The sequence below is a fragment of the Calidris pugnax genome, unplaced genomic scaffold (assembly GCF_001431845.1).
Source record: "Calidris pugnax isolate Ruff unplaced genomic scaffold, ASM143184v1 scaffold54, whole genome shotgun sequence".
NCBI classification, from domain to species: Eukaryota; Metazoa; Chordata; class Aves; order Charadriiformes; family Scolopacidae; genus Calidris; species Calidris pugnax.
In genome coordinates, this window is record NW_015090864.1 from 8675548 (window position 1) to 8698100 (window position 22553).

Below are 22553 nucleotides of genomic sequence, written 5' to 3' on the forward strand. Positions count from 1 at the left end.
CAGAAAGTACTGATGTTAGGATGCTGCTACAGTTTAATACTGGGATACTTTTGGAGCTTTCTGGCTTTTGTTTGTACCAGAAGAGTACTCTTGATGCTTCCCATGGTTGTCGTATTGAGTAAGTATGGAGCTCTAAGGAGAAGCCCGTAGCAGGAATGTTATGGAATGTTTTACTTAGAGCTGCCAGATGTTGGTCATCAGAAACACATAGGAGGAATAATCTTAAAATAACTGAAGAACCCTACACCTACTTTTTTCTTTCTTTTTTGTCTTTCTTTTTTTTTTAAAGCAAATCAGAATAGATGGTTCTTTGTGTACCTGCAGAATCTGGTGGTACTAGTCTGGATGTGAGATAAAAAGCACTGGGGAATTTCTAAATACTTTATCACTGACAACCTGTTTGAAACATTTAGTATTTATCTGTATAGCATATTCCTTCATTTCAGAGTAAAATGTCCTTTGTTTTCCTTCCATTTAGGTACCGTAAGTTGGCATTAAAATGGCACCCTGATAAAAATCCAGACAATAAAGAAGAGGCAGAACGGCAATTTAAACAAGTAGCTGAGGCCTATGAAGTTTTGTCAGATGGTAGGTATTTTAAAAGGGCTCTTGAACTGCAGGTCTCTAGTCTGGGTATTAGACTGAAAATGTTGATGTATGATGTTATAAAGGGATATTGTAACTTTGGTTTACCATCCAACTTAACTACTTATTTTTCAAAAGAAAGGAGAGAAACAGAAGCTTGCAGATAAGACAAAATAAGCAGAAATTTTGAAACAAAAATATTTAGGATCTCTCTAGATGAGTAACCAAACCAGTTTCCTTCTACAAACTGAAATCCTGCTTGCCAGGCCCTCTTCAGAAATTTCTAAAGAGATCTGTGAATACTGAGAGTCATTTTATCTTAGGAGGTAAAGCCAATGTTGCCATCACTATAGGGGAATTACTGTGTTTATCCAACAAAAATCAGGCTAGCCAAACTCTGAAGTATCTACTGCTGGGCCTGCTGCTTCTAGTCTTGTAACACTAAACTAGTCCTGACAAAGCCCAAGCATACTATATATATATATATATATATATATATATATGTATATATATGTGCCCAAGCATACTATATATGTATACTTGCTGAAAATTTGGATTGCGTTTGGGTGAATTCCGTAAATTCAGTCAACTGTGATACTGAGGCGAGTGTTTATATTTTGAATTGTTCCCAAACAGTTGCCTAGCCTGACCCATGTGGTGCAGGAATTCAGATTATGGTCCACCCCTATCTTTTTCCTTGAAAAGTATCATTAACTTTTGTTAGTGTTCTGGCAAAAGCAGTCTGAATCATAACAAAGTGATTTAAGCTACTTTGATTATTTTTCCCTGTAATTGACTGCAGCTGTCTGTATGCTATTTCTGAAGTGTCCTTGATTTCACCTGAGACCAGTGAGCATGGGAAAGCTATATTTAAAGCACTAGCAGCATCTAGATTACCTTTCAGAACTTGGCCTGGTTTTTCAAGCTGCAGTCTTGTACACCCTCTTTCTTTTGTTGGTTTTGATCCTTAATTGATATAGGAGAAACAGAACTTAATTTATAGGCAGTTGATTGTATACTTCTAGAGTAATTTAACCTTCTTAAGCAAATTTTTGGAGCAAGATAAAAATAGGATACTGGTCTGGTTGTAATGCAGATCTTTAAGTTCTTCTGAATTGGTACACTGCTAGAATTTTAGACGATCTTCTAAAAATGCTTTCTGGTTTTGGATCTAGACCAAATCTTAACTTACTGGTGTCTTAACAGGCATTTGTGCAGCACAAGTATCTGAATCCCGAGCCCTGTGTTTGAGAGGCAATCAGCTATTCTGCAGACTTAATGAAATTTTCTGACACCATTACAGGCTTGAATGAGGAGAGTTGTTTTGTCAGAAGAATAGTTTTGTAAGGGGTTATATAAGCAAAGAATGTTGAAATTGGGTGATCGCAGAACGCGCTTCCCTTGTGGTTTCAAGAACGGTGTATTTTTCAAGATGAACTTTGGGCTTTGTAAGCCCTCGGGTCTTCCTCACTCTTTCCTGCTGCTTCTGACAATTTGTCTGCTTAACTGCAGTCGTCTTTCACTGGTGGGTGGGATATCCTTCTTTCTTTAAAAATTGCTTTCCAGAAAGGCAGTGTGGGTAATATGGGAATGTGTGAGTGAACCTATTGCAAGTTTCTGTTATTTGTAGATGATCAGTATATAAAATTTTAATCCCTGTTAGAAGTATTTTACTTTTCAGCAGCTGTTTGAGGTAACTGCATGTTATTTCAGTGATGCTATTTAAATTTCTAAAACATCTTTCACCAAAGAAATCCAGTGAGAATAGCATGTTAAGAGTCGAAAATCAGATGCCCTGACTGGTTTTTGGCTGATGTTTCCACTGCAGTGCATGCAAAATAAACTGTCTGCCTGCCCCTTTAGACTCTTCAGATTCCCTTCCAGGACCAACAGTGCAGTCTGATCATGGGTAGTAAGCCAGAGTTAGTTTTTCTCTCCTTTCTCATGGATACTGGAAGGCTGATCTGCAGTGAAATTAAGAGTGAGCCATTCCATGTCTTCTAAAATAATAAAGAGCAAGCGGTTTGAGTCAAATCCTTCAATGACATTTTTTAACGTAACTTCATTCCCATCTATTAAACTAGAAGGGATTATAATTAATTTGAGGGGTTTTGCAGTCACTCATGCAGACACTGTCCTTCCTTTCTTGTAACTGTCACAATGGTTTTGGCCTTGTGCAATAAAAGGGAAAGAGGCAATGGTCAAGGTTTGCAACACAGAAAATTCCAATTGGATAGAACGAAGAAAATGCTTACAATGAGAGTGCTTGAGCATTGGGGTGGTTTCCCAGGGAGACTGTGGGGTGTTTTTTCTTGGAGGTTGATGAAATCAGGGCTTTATCCAGGCAAGGTTTGACCAACTTTTTGATTAGAGTTGTTTGGAGGAGAAGATTGAATTCCAGAGGTCCTTTGCAACCTAAAGCTTTCTGTGATACCTATGTAAAGATGAGGACTGCAGTATTCTTTTTAAAGGCAAACTTCCTTGTGAAGGTTGCCCTTATACCAGATTTTTTTCTGATGCAGCAGGCTCTGAGCTTCTACAACTAAGTGGTAATAAGTCTAAAGTTTAGTACCTGTTTTTTCTGAATCTAAACTGCTTTGGCAATCCTGAACAAAAATGTTCACCAGTTACATGCCAGAACTTTATGTAAACTAGCTTTGAAAAGATGTATAGCTGAGGCTACCAGCTAAATCTTTTTAGTTTTCTCCAAATTCAATGTGCCTATTTACTGACATGATTTACAACTTCTCCTTGTAGCTAAAAAACGTGACATCTATGACAGATATGGAAAAGAAGGCTTAATAAATGGAGGCGGAGGTATGTTGACAACTAGCAGTTCTTTGCTTTCTCTATTCTCTCCATTTTATGCATCTTTCTTTTTAACACAGGAATCTGGAAATGCCTAAAGTGGGATCTTGTGAAAATTGAAATTACAATTGTTTTTATAATTTTTCTAGTTGTTGTAAAAGATATTACTGTTACGTGGAAACAGAGAAAAGAGAATTAATTACAAAAAGTATTGGGTATACTTCACTTGAGTGATACCTGAAAAGAGACGTTTTATAAATGTGCTTATTTTTAAATGATTCAGATATCATATAGGCCTGAACTTTTTTGTTAGTAAGAATGTGTGAGGGTAATTGAAATTTAACTTTTCTTTGTAGGTGGAAATCATCACGATAATCCATTTGAATTTGGATTTACATTCCGTAACCCAGAAGATGTCTTTAGGGAGTTTTTTGGTGGAAGGGACCCCTTTTCATTTGACTTCTTTGGTAAGTAATGTGTTAATGTTATGTGTATCTGAAGTGTGACTAAAACTTTACTCTTAGAAAATAAACATAGCTAATGCAGTTTTATTAGAAATAGCTGTGAAAATTGGAAGTAGACGATTGGTGGTTTTGTATTATTTTTGAAATGTTTGTGTCCTAACACATCTTGGTTGATTTAATAGTACAGAACAGGTTTGGCTTGCCAGTTCGTGTTTTATTGGAAGGCATGGTTTAAAAAAAATCATAAAATCAGGGCTGCTGTGTCTCTGTAGGTTGGAAGGAACTAACATGCAACAGAAAAAGTATATGCTGGAATTCCCTCTACAGAATTTGACTGGGCAAACTTAGTCTGTTGAATTTGCTCTCTTTTAATCTGTAAATATTTAATGTAGCTTTGAGAGCTTCTGAATGGGACAGGTTAACTGTAGCTGTTACAACATGGCTCTTGGTGTGAACTTGTATCGTAGCAAGAATGATTCTCCTCATTCCTAATATATCAAAATAAAAACAGCTGCATATATAACCTAGACATTTTCCCAAATTCATGTCATGTGTTTGCTTGGGGGATAAAGCCCCTGAAGGCTTAGATAACCTCAGTAGTTCTTGAAGCTCAGATGCTTCATTTAGTTAAGGGAAGCAATAAGTGATGTTTGTCAAAGCAATCTTTTTATCATAGTGTTGATGGTCCTTTGGCTTGTGATGCTGCTTGCTCTAGTGTTTGAAGGTCTTTTCAAAGGTGCTGGAGTTCTTACTCAGCCTCTCTGTGTGTGTTCTACTGTATAAAATGCTGACCTATAAAGCAGCATTATAGGTCCCGTGTTCAGTGCTTACTTAGAGAAAGTAAAAAGTCCCATATTGAAAAATGGAAGAAGCAGCTCTCTTCCTTATCAGTGCCTTGACATTGGTTAATATCTATAATAATGTATATAGATGTTTTAACATTTTTAAAGATAGTTTTTTATCTTTGCTGACAGCATTAAGGGCCTAATTCAGCTCAGATGTTAATTATATCTTTCTTTAGTTTGCTATTCAGGGATCATCAGTTGTTTGATGACTAATGAAGGATTAGAAGGGGGTTAAAGGGCTAGAGGTTGAATTCAGTAGAAGGTTAGTTGAAGAATTAGATGAGTAACTAGAGGAAGAATCTGGTTGAGGATAAACAACAGAACTTGGGCAATTAGATCCAGTGAGAAATGAGCAGAAGTAGTAAAGGGTAGATCAGAGGAAGCATCTAGCAAAATACTGATGGGTGAAACAGACTGAACTAGGAAGATGCAACTTCTTCAGTGTTCTGTGAGCAGCAGCAGGATCTTAAGGAATTGTAGACAAGGATTTCAGTTTAGTTGAGGTGGATCCTGAGTAAAAGCTCTTCTGACTTTTCTAGTCAGAAGGCTTCAAAGTGAGCACTTTTTTTTGTTTTTTTGTTTTAATTAAGCTGCTTAAGACATTCTCTAATACAGAAAGGTGTAACTCAAAAGAGTTTTTCCACAGCTTCCTATAGAAGTGTTTGCAACAATCTCTGCGGTATTTACATGAAAATTTAAGGTGGTATGACATACAAATGTGCTTTCAATTGGATGTAGTGCATTTAATGCCAAAAGTGAGTGGTAGAACTGTATGTATAACATGAATATTTGCATTAGTGAACTACAGCCCTTGTAGAGTCTGCTTTGTTGATACACTTGTGGAACAGCTTCTGTCCTGAAGAATAAGGGAATTTATCTTCTAAAAAATGAGGTCTTTTCAACTTGATGAATTTTCTGTGGAACTAGTGACTTTTTAAGGAGCTACTCAGGTTATAATTGGTTTTGTAAGGAACTGAATAAGGACTGAGGTCATGCTTTCTAAAAATGTACACTGGTGGAATCAAACATGAATTAATACTTTGAAATGTTTGTACCTTTTATACAGTTTGAAGTAGTGTGTAGTGAAGCCCACAGAATGCAGGTGGGACTCTCTATATCCTGAGTGCCATTGAATGTTTGTAAAGAGCAGCATTCTGATGAATAATCCTTGTAAATTTATGGATGTGAAGAATATCTAAAATTGTGCTATGAATTGAGTCTGTGAGACTCCACTGAGCTGTGCTGCATTGCTATTGCAGTTACAGAAAGTTTTCTTTATAAACAGAGACATCTTTATTCATCTGTAGAAAAGAGGAGAATGCATGAAGACTTCAACAATGATTTTTAACTGATGAGTCCCTTCAGACTTTTCAAATGAAAATTTATAATATTGTTGAAGACAGCTTTGAATGCTCCCAAATGGAGCAAAGCTAATGTTACGTGCTGTGTATTGCACCGGAATTAGCTCAGCCAGTCACAATTTCTCTTCACTGATATGCAGACAAATTTTTTGTAGAAAGAAAGGTGCATCAAGGCTAGAACTTTTGAAACCTTGATCTGATAATATGATAGAAGATTAACTCTATTAATTTTTGAGACATGTGGGCTTGCTTTCTGTGACACCGTGTAGCGTTCTGTTTGTATTTTATTTGTAAAATTTTCAAGGACATTCTTCTGCTGTATTTTAACAGTTCATAGTGAGGGAAGGGTCCCAACGTTACCACTGGTAATGGAGGTGTATTCATTGAAGACTGCTGCTCCAGGCACTGTGAGGGCCAGAAACTGATGTGTTCTGGTATAGGCAAAAATGCTTGACACTGATTCTAGCCTATTAAAGAATTGACTCCAGTTTTGGTTTAGAGGCTTTTCAGACTCTTGCTTCAAGAACGGGTTATTTGTTGGAAAGGATTATCAGTGAGGGATTAGCTGAAAGTTGGAGTGGATATCACAAGAATATAACATTACCTAGCAGGCAATTTAGTAGTTCAAACAATTCCTTAAGTAGTTATGTCTTTCATATACTTCGAGCTTCACGTGATGCTGAAACACCTCAAACGTCACCAGGTTTGTATCTGAGATGCCTGAATAATTTCTCTGTGGGCTGGAACATACAACCCAGGACCTACAGCAGACCAGTATCCACCAACAGTAGCAGGTAGAAGCTAGATAGGATGTTTCAGTGCATTTCAAACAATTTAGATGCCTGTATGCCTAGTCAAAGGAATTACACAAAGAACCATGTTTTTTTCCCGTGGTAGAATGCATTAATAATATGATGTGATCAGTTGCTCCAGGTGGATGCCCTCTATAGTCTTTGTTAATCTCTGTCCACATAGATTATAATCTTGACAGTTGGACCATAGTTCCTGAACACTTCAGTACTCTCAATGTACCTTCTGAGATGGTATTTAATAAATGTCTTAGATATTTTTCTTCGTTTGTGAAGTAGAATTCTGGATGTATTTTAATCTAAATTTAATACCAGATGATGCACACAAAGACGTATACGTTCTATGGAGGTTTCCATTGAGAATTCTGGTTATGTGGTTAATGTGGTATTTAAAAATCTGTACTGTTGGAAACGGGAAACAAAGGTAAAATTAAACTTGAAATCTTTTATATGACAAGCTGCATACAAGTATTTGTCACAGAGAATGTCAACTAGCTAGTTATATGGTGTGCAGTTTGGTTCCATCGAACAACAGAATTACAGCAGATTGACCACTGTAATATTGATTACATAAAATGAGGCATGAAAGTTCTTGAGAAGTATGGTGACTAACTTTAGGCATCCAGGCTAAAGAGTCTCCACCTGACAGGAAAATCAATGTGCAGTAATCATTGCAAACTGTATTTTACGTGATCTGTGTTTTAAAATGTTGTTTAGAAATGGAATATCTTCATCAACCTTTTCGTCTCAAGGGCAGGAAGTTGTCTTGCTGGAGTTAAAATGTTTGCATAAAAGTCAGATCGTGGTTTAAATGCACATGTAATGCTATTTCTGTTCATTAGAACACCTAAACATCATAATTAAAAATATATTTGTTAGTCAAATAGTTTCTTAAAACTGGAAATGGAAGAGGCTTTCAATTAAAGCTGTCTTGCACAACATTGTCCTCTTTCTAATTAATCTTTTTGTTGACATTAATTTGCAGCTTTTGGGATTTATGAAGTGATCAGAGATTTGCATGTGCATTCATTACTTTGGTATGAGTGTGCACAATTGTATTTTGTGAGCACCAGTCTTAGATCATAATTATCCACTGAATAGTCCCAATCTCACTACCGTGTTTTTTTCAGAAATAACTTTGATAGGTTCAAAGAAAGTCTTTGAAACACAGGAATTGTCTCAGTACCCAGACAGTATCAAACAGGAATAGATGGAACTAAGGCTTTGGCTCTATGGGTAGCTAAACTAATATATAGTTTCTGCTGCTGAAAGAGAGGAGGCCTTGCTCTAAATTCTCATGTCCGTCTTAACACTTTAATATTTGACTAATATCCCATTAGATGCATTGAGAAACTGTTTTGATAGCTCACTGGTTAAAGAGGAAGTTTGTCTTGGGCATCCCAAGCCAGATCAGGTTGGTAGTCCTCAAGAAAATTGGGGGTTTTTTTCTTTTTTTTTTTTTTTTTCTTAAATTGGTTACTTTTTTGGTTTTTTCTCTTTTTTCTATTTTTTTTTCCTTTAATTTTTTGCATTTTAGTGGAGGTTAAAGAGGAAGTTTGTCTTGGGCATCCCAAGCCAGATCAGGTTGGTAGTCCTCAAGAAAATTGGGGGTTTTTTTTTTTTTTTTTTTTTTTGCTTAAATTGGTTAGAGGACAAATGCTGAATATAGGACAAGGGGAGACAAGGAGAGTGGTTTATACAGTGATAGTGGAAGATTCCTCCATTTTTAAGGTGTACCTGCATATTTGGGCATCAGTTTAATAAATAGGAAGTTTGGTAAAGCCAAGTACAAGGTCCTGCATCTGGCTTGGGGCAACCCCTGGTATCAATACAGGCTGGGGGATGAAGGGGTTGAGAGCAGCCCTGCAGAAAAAGTCAACATTTCTTGGGCTGCATCAAAAGAAGCATGGCCAGCAGGTCAAGGGAGGTGATCCTGCCCCTCTGCTCCACGGTGGTGAGACCCTACCTGGAGTACTGTGTCCAGCTCTGGAGTGCTCAGCACAGGAAGGACACAGACCTGTTGGAGCGGGTCCAGAGGAGGGCCACAAAAATGATCAGAGGGATGTAACACCTCTCCTGTGATGACAGGCTGAGAGAGTTGGGGTGGTTCAGTTTGGGGAAGAGAGGGCTCTGGGGAGACCTTATTGTGGCCTTTCAGTACTTAAAGAGGGCTCATGACAAAGATGAGGACAAACTTTTTAGCAGGGTCTGTTGCAATAGGACAGGAGTAATGGTTTTAAACTAAAAGAGGGAAGATTAAGGAGAAGAAGAAAAAATTTTTTTATGCTGAGGGTGGTGAGACAGTAACACCTCTCCTGTGATGACAGGCTGAGAGAGTTGGGGTGGTTCAGTTTGGGGAAGAGAGGGCTCTGGGGAGACCTTATTGTGGCCTTTCAGTACTTAAAGAGGGCTCATGACAAAGATGAGGACAAACTTTTTAGCAGGGTCTGTTGCAATAGGACGGGAGTAATGGTTTTAAACTAAAAGAGGGAAGATTAAGGAGAAGAAGAAAAAATTTTTTTATGCTGAGGGTGGTGAGACAGTAGAACAGTTCCTGATCTGGTTCCCCAAGCAGCTGCCAGGGTACCAGTGTCATGGTAGAAGTGACAGCCATAGGAAATGTAGCACTTTTAGTTTATAGTGTGTATTGTGATGATTTCAGCTAACGGCTTAGATTGTTTTAATGAATTTCATGAAATTTAATTGAATTGTGGACTGCGTCAAGTGTAGATATTCTGATTTCTGGGTCTCTTTTCTCCTTGCCCTATTGTATGGTGCTTCCCTGATCGTTTTCTTTCAGATCATGGAATTGTCAGAGTTGGAAGGGACCTCTAGACATCATCTAGTCCAACTCCCCTGCTAAAGCAGGATTGCCTGGAGCACATTACTCAGGGCTGCATTGAGTCAGATTAGCTCATGGATGCAGCAGAAAGCTTACAATACAAACACTCAGTGTTTTCTTTGGATCAGTGAATTAATGCAACTTGCCATTCAGTTCCATGATCACAAGGCAGGAAAGAAGAGTGATCCCATCTTTCAAGTAGTATTCTGCAACTGGATTATATTGCTGAAAGTGAGGCAATCCTGTTTCTGTGTTGCAGTTGAGGACTCCCAAGGGGGGCAGGGATCATGGCCTTTCCCATTTTGAACTGCAAAGAGATGTGCAGAATAGTTATCTGACTTTAGAAGTAAAAGTCTTTCTTTGTGACTACCAAAAAGCAAGGTAGTATTCCATGGTTTGCTGTGAGCTGGTTCACCCAGAGCAATGAGGCAGTTGCTGCATTTGAATTAGCAACGATTTTTCCAAATAAATTATTTTGGAAACATTAACCTCTAATATAATATTTTTCCAGGTGGGTTTGTTAGTATACAGTCTTTTGTGTTGCTGGGGGTTTTGTGTTCCTACCTTCACCTTAGCTTCTTGGCTTCTGTAACTGTAGGCTTCCTATCTAGTAACAGCAAGAGTCCTGAAGTGTCTCTTTTTGGTAACAGGTCACTGTGAGTTCTTTGTTTAAGCATTTGCTTTTTCCCCCAAAAGTTTCACGTCAGCTCCTGTTATGAATAGGCTAGAGGTGAGTCATGAAACTTCTCACCTTTTGGTCTCTCTTCATCTTTGCTGTTCTGACAGCACCATAAGTTTAATGTCAGAAGTGTGCTCCAACGTTTCTGTTGAAACTGAATCTGGTCTTCCCATAAGCTTCTGATAATACCCGGATTAGAACAAATTGTGGATTTATCTCCAAACAGGAGATAAATACTGATATGCTGAGGTATCACTGGTCTAGTATTTTGGTTTTCTGAAAATTTAAAGTTGTATGGTATTTATATAGTATTTTTCTCATTTTAGAAAGGCTTTCACTTGTAGGGTGTTTTTTATTTTACTGCTTAGTTTTGTTGATCTGATAAGCTTCTAACATTCAATAAGAAAATTACATGGATTGTAAATTGCACTAAAAGGACTATTGTAAGAGGAACCATTAAAAAAACCCCACACACTGACATAGTGATGCTCACTGCATTTGAACTGTTCAGAAAAAGCCATCTATGTGAAAAGCTTATCCTGCATGGAGAGGTTCTGCTAAATTACAAAAATAGACCTACCAGGCTGAAATGTTACTATTTTGCTGAGTGGTACTATTAATCACCCTGATTTAGGGACTAGAAGCATAAACAGTGTCTGAGTAGTTGTGAGGTTGCTGTATTAATGTGTTGGGTGGTGGATACAACAAATGGTAATGCAGAAGCCTCCTGTTGCCTTCTCTCCTCAATGGTTTTGGCATTATTTTTTTTCCTGCGCACTATACCTGGATGGCTGTCAGGATAGTAAGAAAAATTCCCTCAGGAAAGCTGTACCCATTTTCCTATCTCTGCATAATCCATCTGGCTGAGCATTCCGCTGGTTTGAGTATCTTAGTTACTGGAGAGAGTTACTGGAAGGGCACTGGGGAATTATTAGCAGGGCTGCTAACAGGAACCACCTCAGGCTAGAACACTTGTCAACGTGGAGCGCTGACCTCTTTCTTTGGTGTGCAGGGTTGCCAAAGGCTAATAAGGCAGGTTCAAGTCTCCGTTAGGATTTTGTGGGCAGGAGTAGGCAATAATCCATTTAGAAGCTGGGTTGATAGTAGGGATCTTTGGGACACTCTGTGATCCTCACTTAAAAGCCTTTGTGTTCCTGCTGCTCTTGTGCGGACGAGGACAGATTCACTCCCAGAACCAGCTGATATACCGTGGAGGATTAAAAACTCAAAGCTTACATACTAGGTTGTTTTGTTTTTATTTGAACTCCAGGTAACAAGAAAAATTAGACTATAAATAGGAAGCTTAACAGTGGGAGTAATATAATATAGATCGTTTGTACACGTGAGTGAATGACCTTCATAACTAACTTGTGAGTCACCCTAGCGAGAATAAATTGGACTACAAAACAATTAACTGCAGCGGTTTTACTTGCTAGCTGATACGCTGGGCTTAAAAAAATGGCCTTTCTTTAAATAGAGTGCTTGTTTTAGAAACAGTAATTTTGGCGGTAGGTTCCCATGTTTCCATGGCCAAGCATTTGTTTAATTTCTATTATTTTAAAGGTAATAACAGGCCATCTTTATATTGAAGAAAACATGTTCTACATTAAAGAAAAAGAAAGCACAAAACAAAAAGACCACCTAAGGTAGAGGAAAACCTTATCGCTTGTCTAGTGTATGTAAGATAAAAGTTAGGTCCTATCTTGTTTTATTCAATAACGGTGGAAGCTAGAGGAAAGACAGGGTTATTATTTTGTTGGTTTTGGCATTTTATGCCTTTGATGAGAGTATATATCTGGACCTCAGCTGCCTTTGTTCCACATTAACACATTGTGATGTTTCACTTCTGTTAAGTAATAGCTCATAAACCAAATCGTAACTAATACATTTCTGTTATCTTACTGATTGCTTTAGTATTGTCACTCCTGCATTAACTGGGTTATTTACCATAAGTCAGCTTGGATTTTTGTGGGGGTACTAGAGGTGGAATAAATACTACATTTCTGACCTTCATTTTCTCAATTTGTAGTTCTGAACAGTCATGCAGTTTTAAGGTTCTTTCCTTGCTTTCATAATTCTGTTGCTGCTATCACCATTTTCTGCATTTTTCAGTAAGAGCTTATTCTGAGCAGTGTTTCAAACTGTTATCTTTTAGTGATGAGTCCCCGCTTGTAAAACTTGGTAAAATTGTCGATACTGTACCATACTTTTCCTGGGAGGGTTGTGACTGATGGAAAGTGTAGTTGAAGTTCCTAAACCTTTCTGATTTTAATGCAAGTATTATGTTTATTGTTATATGGTTGCACTTTTATATGTTGGTCTTTGTTTCAACAGCACTAGTAAAAAGCAGTTTTCAGATAATTCTAGTAATAACTATTTTTTAGGAAAATGGAAAATGTGCTAAAGTACATAAGGATAGCTTCTGTAGGTGTCTTCCCTCCCCCCCCCTTTTTTTTTTTTTTTTTTTTTATGAAAGGCTCTTTTAATGATTTAATGACCAATAATGTTAAACTGCAAAGTAGTGAGCTTAGACAAAAGACTGCAGTAATATTTTCATACATTCAGAACTGTTTTGGTCTTTTAATTCGGGTCCTAATACATCTTTTTCCAGTATATCTTATGTGTACACCTTTTTTACTGTCTTTTAATGATGTCAACCCAATAGCACTAGGTTGGGTTTCATTCATGTTAATGAAAATAACTTTTTTTTTTTTTTTTTTGGAAAGAGACTCTTGTCTTCCTGGTGAGGATGGAACAGCAGCTCTTCTGAATGACATAACAGTTATACTTGAATTTGAAATAGCATTTTATCCATGACCCCCTTTCTCTATTTCTCCTTCCTCCTCCTGCATGTTAAGTACTGAATGCCCCTTTGGGACACCATGTGTAAACCCTTGTGTGCTGCCTAAATGTGCATCAGAATGAAGTACCTAACGTGGCAAGTGCTAAAATAAACACTTTGAACACTTTAAGATTATGAGTCATCAATCCCTGGCTGCTGTTTTTATATGTCAATAATTGATATAACCTATCTGGAAGCTACTTTCAGAGCTGTCATCATGGTGATCCACAATAAATCTTGAATAGAAACATGCTAGAAAGTTCAGGTACCTGTGTGTAATATTATAAGATTTGTTAAACTCAAAATTCTAAGAGTTTAATTTTTCTGTAGTGCTACTCTTTATTCTATACCTTGGAAAACCTTAGTCTGACAACAGGGCCTTCTGTAGAACAGCTGAAGGATTTGCCTTATGGTGACTTGGTGTGTAGAGATCATGATTATGCATCTGGAGAGTGTTAAATCTGTCATATGCTAACTGACTGAACATAGCTTCAAATAAATACTGATCTCATGTTTTAGCATACCTCCAGTATATTATGCTTTATGAGCATGTGGTGAAAGTAATACTATTTCTGTAGCTCTTGCCACTTCCATTATATTGAAAAATGTAAGAGTGTTTACATTAGGTTTAACAGGTTTTAATACTAAACAGCTAAAATAATGAAATCAACTACTTCTATAACTATTTTTAGGTCTAAAAGTAAGACAGAATTTAGTCTAGACAGACCACAGGAATTGCCTTTTTGGTGGAGAGTTCAGTTCAGTAGCATTAAGTATTTAAAAGGAAGACTCTTATCTGTAACAGGAAATTTCTTTTTCTAATGAAGAATCTGTAATGATTAAATACAGAATCACTCAGTAATATTGGCCTCTTAAATGTTGTCTTCTGTTTTGTAGAAGACCCGTTTGATGACTTCTTCGGGGGCAGGCGGGGTCCAAGGGGAAGCAGAAGCAGAGGTGGTGGATTTTTCTCTGCCTTTAGTGGATTCCCTGCTTTTGGAAGTGGTTTTTCTTCGTTTGACACAGGTAACTATCACAACATTTAACAAGGAATGCAGTTTTGGTTCACCAAAGATCTTAATAAAAAGTATTTATCAGCTTATTATAAAGTTGCCTACTTAATTCAGGAAATTCTGAGGCTGCTTTTTTAAATTAAGCTGCTCACTGTAAAATCTAAATGTAAATAAAGCTATAGTTACAATATTTGGTCTATGTGAAAGTTCATTAAAAGTAAACAGACCTCTAAGGGGTAAAGCTTTGTATGTTCTTAATTTTGGTGCTACCGTTTCATTACAGCTTTAGAATTGTTCTTGTTCTGTTTGCTTTTAGGTGCTGGGGGTGTGATGGCTTTTATTTAAGGTCCTGAAAATATCCTGGGAAAATGTGTGCCTAAAGCTCATGATGCTACTTAGTATTGGTTCTAGGGTAGTCGGTTTGGATGCTGATGTCTGTATCTCAGAGGTTGCTGAGTACTGCTGGGAGTCAGCATCCTTTTGGGTGCTAAGATTCCGGGTATGAATTGGATATTAGTGATATGAAACTTGTTCTGTCTGCTACCTCAGGGCATCCCAACATCTACATTAAAGCCAAACATCAGACTCATTAAAGTTACTAGCTTTACTTTGCGTGGAAAGAATGATACGATGATTGAGTTCAGCAAATAGGCTCGAGCACCTTTTCTTCAGGGGAGGACATGACAGATGTTTTTTGGCCAATGCTCTGCGTTTGGAGTTTGAACTATGGGTCCCTATAGGAGAGGTTGGTGGTGCTGGAGCCATTTTCTTATTCTCACACTGGTGTTTAATGCCATCAAGTCACTGATGCTGTATCGCTGCAGCCAGCTAAGGGCATCCTGAAGCTAGGATGTAGTCTGAGAGATGATTAATTTGGATCCTACAGTCACGCGAAAATACATTTTTAGTCAAATACTTTCTTTCCCAATAGGTTTTACTTCATTTGGTTCCCTGGGACATGGAGGCCTTACTTCATTCTCCTCTACATCATTTGGTGGCAGTGGGATGGGTAACTTCAAGTCAGTATCAACCTCAACTAAAATAGTTAACGGCAGAAAAATTACTACAAAGAGGTAAGTGATATAAATATATGTATTCTGATATGAAACTATATAGAGGCATATATAGCTGTAAATACATGCATATAAATATACAGTATGTATACACATAAATATAGCGAGACATGTATGTATATGTATTTTTACTTGTGATGTTGTGGTAATCACTTTACTTGGATTTCTCCGAACACTTTAAAAAATGTGAAAAGTTTTACTGGGTTCTCTGATTCTTCTTGGCATTGCTGAGTTTACATAAAGCTGTAGCATGTGAAAATGTGGAAGACAAGTGTTTTTGTCCAAACTCTTGATAGTCAAAGAGGGTTCAGATGTGTGAGACATGCTTTTGCAACTGCTCTGATGTAACATGAAGGTTGTAACTTGTTTGCTGTTTGAAAGGGAGCTGATAATGAAGCTCTTCCAGGCCTTCAGAACCTCCTGTGTTCTGAAGTACATCTTTTATTATGGTCCTTGACCACTGTTTGCCAAGTCAGCGTGAGCTTCTGGAGGAGAAAAGTGCACTTGGTTTCTGTTGATCATGAAGCTTTTAATGTTATGGAACAATTTTCCCTAACATCCACTCTAGTTTGCTTTCTTAGGCACTGTTTGAGAGTAGTTAAGTGTTTGTGCAAAAAGTAATTTTCTTTATTCTGCTAAGTAAAATAAGCATGTGAAACCTGCTTTGGAGAAAACTTTTCCTGTTTGTTGGGAAGAGAATTTTCAAATACTATACACAGTGTACCTTCCCACTGTTTCATGCTTCTGATGAGGAAATTATTGCACTTGGGAAGCCCAAATATTGGTTAGCTACAGAGTAACCTATATGGAACATCATGGCCAATAAGTTACTGAAAAGTAATAAAATGTAATGTCAGTACTTAATAACAATTTACAGAAGAGCAAGGGAGAACCAATTTTTTTTGTTTGGTAACTTGTGTCCCACACTTCAAAGTACAAGGTTCTTCTGCGTCCTGTTGCACTGGAGAGATCCTCATCACTTAAATGCAGGCTTAGTCATCACATGCTGGCGTGGCCATGGTATTTTTCTAAGTGTGTTCCAGAAAAATCTGAAAACTGCCCACTTTTGAGGGAGTTGTACCAGGTGAGGGAGATCAAAGAAATTATTTATGCAGAAGAAGATAAGGCACTATGTTTGTTTTAATATTAAAAAGTAGGTTAAGTCAGTTATACAGCTGTCATATCTTTTGTTGTCATATTTAGAAAGCAGGCAGAGAAGCAAGAAATAGGGTTAACCACATCTAGGAAGGCACATTGGCTATCTCTGAGAAGACCTGTTACTTTGTAGAATGTCTGCCCACAAGATAGCTAAGGCTAAAGAAGAGTCATATCTCAGGATACCCAATGAATGGGGTAGTATTTTGAGTAGTATTTTGAGTAGTATTTTGCTTCAGACAATAAGCCATTCTGTCTGGTTTTAATTTGGGTGTATTCTCTTTACTAAGTCTGATCTCCAGAAAAAAATATATTAATCCATGTGGTTTCCTTATTTGAATAATGAGGGGAGAATTCCCAGATAATTAAAATTTAGGCATAATTTTTAACTGTTCTAAAATTAATTGAAACATTCCTTATCTTCCCATTTCTAAAACAAGCAAAAAAAAAAAAACGCCAAAAAAACAAAGAACCCCAAACCCACAGAGCTCTTTAAGAATCTCTCCTTCCATTCAGGGGTTCTTAGATTTTGCAACGTATATGCTAGTCATAAACTTGGTGTACAGTAGGTCTCCATGTTAATTGCTCTGATCAAATTAAAAGTGTGCCTTATGCCATGAAAAGCTATGATTAGATCTAGAATATTATGCACTTAACAAATGGGATAGGTGCTAAATGCAACATTGGGGTTGCACAGTTGATCTGTCAGAAGACATTTAGTTCTAGATAATAGTGCTCATGTCAGTACGACGGTGACAATGGATGAAGGGACAGCTCTGTGAAGTCTATGAACTGGAGGAGTCAAACTTCCAGAAAGTAATTTTCCTGCTATAAAAAAGCAGTATCAGCTTCTGCGCTGTTGAATATGAAAGCTTGACAACTACAGTTGCATCAAGCAGGCAGTGCTCCTTTATGGTTCGTTGTCTAGAAACCTAGGCCTGGTGTGTATTTTCAAACTGGTTCCAGTGCTTTAAAACGACTGACTGTGGTTTTGTCCTACAGAATTATTGAGAATGGACAAGAGAGAGTAGAAGTCGAAGAAGATGGCCAGTTAAGGTCGCTAACAATAAATGGTAAGGAGCAGCTGCTACGCTTGGATAACAAGTAATTCAACGCACGCATTTAACAGAAATTTTAAGCTATAACAGCCACCATTTGAGGATTGACAGGAACATTTTTTGAAGATTTCAAACGAACTCAACTTTCTGTATATCCGTACTTAATCTTAAGTAGTATAAATAGCTCACCGAAGCTCGTATTTGTCATAGACTTTTGAGTTAATTGTTGGGACCACATCACTTGGACCATTTTTGTCCTTAAAATTGTTGTAAATTTCTGTATGCACTTTTCTTTTTATTATATATGATCGAGGTGAACCATGATCCTTCAGTAGTGCTAGGGCGAGATGTACACTAACACTAGCATGAATCTTGCTTTTTCCAATTTGTTTGAAATGTGAGCCAATTAGTAGTTTAAGTCTGCTGTGAAGTTAACATTTCCAGGATAACCTTTTTAATAATTTCAACTTTTTTTTTTTAAATGTTTAGTAGTGAACAATGTTAATACATTTCTGGTAATGCATTTCTGGTTTAAATAAATTAAGGATGTTTTCTAGTTGTGCATGAATGCAGACAACTTAGTAAGTTTTGACAAATGTTTAAATGTGTAATGTAAGCAAAAGGTACACAAAAGTGAAGCCAGTGAGCTGGGTCTTTTGTCATTTGCTAAAAAAAAAAATAATTCAAAATGAATAAATGCTGATGTTTGTGGTGCATTCTTTCATGAATGGCATTTGTAACCTTCTTGTGTCTGTGTGTGATTTGGGCAACTTGGGAAAACAGTGCTAACAGTGCTTTTTTTTTTTTTTTTTTTTTTTTTTTTCTTTCCCCTACAACCTTTTTCTTCAATCTTAAGGACGAGGGCCTTTTTTCTTTGCAGATGTTTTCTTCAATGTGACTGAAAACATGATATTTAATCTCTTTTCTAAACCTGTATCTGAAGCACCTATTTTCAAGAAGCATTCAGAGGCTGACTCTCTAACTCCATCTTTCACCTTAATACATAATATTTTGCGTGTCTAGGCCTAAAGTGTAGAAATAAAGAAGTTTTTTAAAGCTTGTAAGTTCTGAGATAATTTCTCGAAGCAATCTGTAGTGAACATAAATACAAAGGAAAACATTTAATAATTAAAAAAGTTTTTCTGAACAATAAGATGGTTCTGCTTATTTTGAGAAGATTTCTACAAAATTATTAGGGTTAAAATATATCGCTCTTATTTTTGCTCATCAACCAAAAATCTAAGAATGCCTTTTGTTAAATTACTGGCATGAAGCAAAGTGTTAATTTGTAGCTCAGACCAGATTTTCAAAGTTTAGTGAAAGCTGGCTCGATTTCTGTATGTCATAGAGAAAGCATGCAAATTAGTATTGGCATATGTTAACACCTGCCAGGCTCTGAGTAATTCCATGCATAAATCACGGACGTGCGGTTTTTATCAGTGCACCAGCTTTGAACATCTGGTCTTCACCAAATTCTTCAGGGTAGGGTGGCTTTGTGTTTGTTTTTTTTTTTTTTTAAAAAAAAAAAAGCATGGTGTTTTCAAATGATCACTTAATGCCTTCTTGCTGAACACCATCTGCTTTGTACTAACAAATGCCTTGATTATTAAATACATGGAAAAGATTTGCTCTTATTTATCATACAGGAAAACCAAGTCAACTTAGGCCAAACCAAGGATCTAACAAACTGTTAAAACAGAATTAATATGTACAGCAAAGTTACTATAGCCTACAGTTGTCCCTCTACCGTTAATACTAATTCCATAGAACCAAACAAAATAACAGGGAGAAGAAGAAATAAACATGTGCTTTGGTTTTGGGACTACAGAAGTTATATTCCTTTTCAAGTTCTTTGCAGAGTTCTTGTTACTTCAGTGTTGTGTTTTTGGTGTAGAAGCACAAACTCAGTTTAGAACTAAACAGTGTTTTCTTGTCAGTGCTGGTTTTGCCTTCCCCATGTATGTTACTTCTTGATCCAGATAACTAAACAGACAGTTTATTTCAAAATCCAGCTTTGTTGTGATGTTTTGGGTTATTAAAAATGTTAATTTATATTTATAGGATACAGTGTGCTCCTTTAAGTTATGTAAACTGTAAAAAGTGCTTCAAAATTGGTTAACCAACTCAAATAAAATTAGGACAATCTGGAGTTGAGTTTGAATTCCTTCCTGGTGGTCCCCATAGGTTTTACATTAAGCTCTCAAACTTCACCTTCTATTTTAATCCCAAGTAATCTTCTTTAACGTTTAAATTACACAGCTGGAGTTAAGAACACAGTTAGGACCGTACAGCTGTTAGCGGCACATCTGCAGCCACATGCTCGCCTTAGATCTTCCTCAGAAAAGTGTGGTCCTTCTCACAGTGTTACAGACAAACTGTTCACTCCAGGGTTCTGTGATGAAATCTTTTAACACTGTAAATTTGCTGAAGATTTGGTGTTTTGGGTAGTCTCTCATCTACCTTCAGACCCCTGAATCTGTTTGTCATCAGAGCTGGAGAAAATGCGGCATTAACTGGCAGCGCTGTGTTTTCTTGGTAGAAAGAGAAACTGGCAAAGCACAAAGACAAGAAGAAAGGAGTCAGCAGAAGGCAGAATTCATGGGTAGGGATTTCTGCAGTAGTCAGCAGATCCCCATCCACCAGCATTTGAATAGGATGGTGGTTGAACTGGGTGGATACATGGGCTTGGGCCAAGTATACAATTGGACTGGCAGTTCCAGTTCCAGATGTAAAAATTTGTCACCTCCTTACACTTGGCCTAAGCCTGACAGTCTCCACCTGTTTCAACATGTAGAATGTATTTTTTTTTAAAAATAACACTGTTTCTTATTTTTACACAAAATAAATCCTCATTCTATGTTTATTGTGGATCCAATTTAATTTCTTCCTACTATGTATTAGATATTTAGACTTCCTTAATTATGCTGCTGAAATGAGTTTCTTTTCTATTGAAAAACACGCTTATGAGGTTGCTCTGAAAACTTTTACATCATTCCTTACTAATATGTAATTTGCATGTATGTACAAAACCCACTCACTAGAAGCAATGGATCATCAAGGGCAGCATATTTCCTTAAACTTCAATTTTGGCCAAAATGTCAAAAAAAACCCTTAATAACAGAAAATAGTCTTAATTCTAGCAAATGCTAGGCATGAAGTGTGAAGTGGGATGAGGTAGCTTTCAGAAACAGGTGCTGTTTGATTAAAAGTACTATTTCTTCATACAGGAGGGATTAATTTTGAATGCTCAGGGACACCATCCAGTTTAAATTTAGCCTCCTCCAGTGGTTTGGAATAACTTAAGATGGAGTTTTTGAACCTGCTCATTCACTTACTCTTCCATGCTCTGCCTCAAAGTTCATTGGTAGAATGCAATGACTTTGCCACGCTTTCTTCTGGGTGCAAGCTCTATTTGGTCTCTTGTGCATGGCGGTAACTTCAATGCAATACACTGTAACACAAGTTTCTCCTTAGATTGCATGGCACCTACCCCTGTCACTTGGCTTTTCTGAAGAAGTTTGGGATTTTGCCTTAGAATGCTTCACACTTACAAAATTGAAGCTGTTTTTCTCGGTGCTTACAGTATCTCCTCCTGGGAATCACAGGCGTTGTTTTGTGGTGTAAGTGACAAAGCTGCTCTGCAGAGCAAGTGTACACAGCATTTTGTAAGATGTATGCTCTGTCAGCTTGTGATTAATTGATGGACTGAGTCTTAGAATGCTGAAAACAAGATTGGAAAAGTCTTAAAAAAAACCCACCCCACCATCATCTCTAAACAAGCCCGAGGGTTTTCTATCTCCGTGTCTGTGTCTGGCTGTCCCATTTGCTTGCCTCCTTCCGTGTATCAGCGTTAGCTGTCAGTTTGTCTTCTGTATTTAGCTGTGCTTTTGTGTTTCAGAGCATCTCTGGGATGGTCTGGTGATTTTTTTATTTTTGGAAATGTGAGTTCTGTTCCTGAATTTGCTTCTGTTCTGTTTGAGAAGTGACCTTGTTTCATACCTCGCCGTAGTGTTTCATACCTCGCCGTAGTGTTTACCTCCAGGATGGTCGCATTGCGAAATGAACGCTCCAGCTGTGTGATGCTTTGTGGTCAGAGAACTTTTCAAAAGCACTTAGTGCTAATGCAATACTTTAACTTAGAATTCTTGTTAACTTTTTTATGAAAGATTTCTAAGGTGCTTTTGGAAAACCTGTCTCTTTGGTGTTGATTTTTGCATGTCTCAGTATTCAGGCTCATTTTTAAGTCATGGTGTTTTCATGAGGTAGTTGCAATAGACATCAGTAATCTGCCGTTCAGCGTTAACCCAGACTTTGAAACTTTACTTTTTTTAACCAAAAAAAAAAAGTTTGTTTGCACTGTCTGCTCCCTCTGGTTTTATTTACTTTGGGACTGAATCATGACTACAGACTTGGTTTATGTAGTGCTCAACGTAGACAGTTTGGGTTTTCTTGTTGTTGTCGCTTGTCTTCAGTGGTTGTCTTAAGTATAAAGCCATTTATCTTCCACTCGAAATGCTGAAATGGTCCTTATGTTGCAGTAGTGTTGGAATGGAGCAAATTTACTTTGTTAGTGTTAGAAACTGTACCTTTTGAATTCATAGTTATGGTGGGCTTGCTGCTTGGTCTGCTTTGGTTTTGGAAAAAAATACTTTGACTAGGGTTGGTTGTTGAGTGAAGTGATGCTACTGAAAAGTTAAAGCAGTGGATGGTTGGTTTGTACCATAGGCCATGGATTCTCAGGACAGTAAGCCTCATTTTTGAGATGCTGCTGTCAGATTAGAAAAATAAAATCAAACATTAAGATGCTGTGACCATCTGAGCTGTAACAATGAACCTACACAAGCTGACGGTTGATTTGAACTTCTCTGAAAACTATGTTCTGGCAGACTTAGCACTGGGTTAGGTGTTATCTTACTTAAAACAGCTGGTAGGAAGGTAATTGAAAACCCATGTGAGTACTGTATCCCCTCTCGTGCTTACCACGTCTAAAACATATGCAGGAGTTTGGATGTGATGGTG

The 22553-nt window shown here is 37.4% G+C and overlaps 1 protein-coding gene across 3 annotated transcripts in view; it reads left to right on the forward strand.

Annotated features, from left to right (window-relative positions):
* DNAJB6 (DnaJ heat shock protein family (Hsp40) member B6) overlaps positions 1-22553 on the forward strand; it is an 81585-nt gene that overhangs the window by 10990 nt on the left and 48042 nt on the right. For 2 of the 3 annotated variants that reach the window (XM_014944954.1, XM_014944955.1), the window contains exons 3-8: positions 479-588; positions 3343-3402; positions 3750-3860; positions 14133-14261; positions 15180-15321; positions 17479-17549. In XM_014944954.1, the coding sequence (XP_014800440.1) occupies positions 479-588; positions 3343-3402; positions 3750-3860; positions 14133-14261; positions 15180-15321; positions 17479-17549 (623 nt within the window). Of the gene's footprint in view, positions 1-478; positions 589-3342; positions 3403-3749; positions 3861-14132; positions 14262-15179; positions 15322-17478; positions 17550-18390; positions 19684-22553 lie in introns of those variants that run through there. The other variant, XM_014944956.1, reaches the window with a different exon arrangement.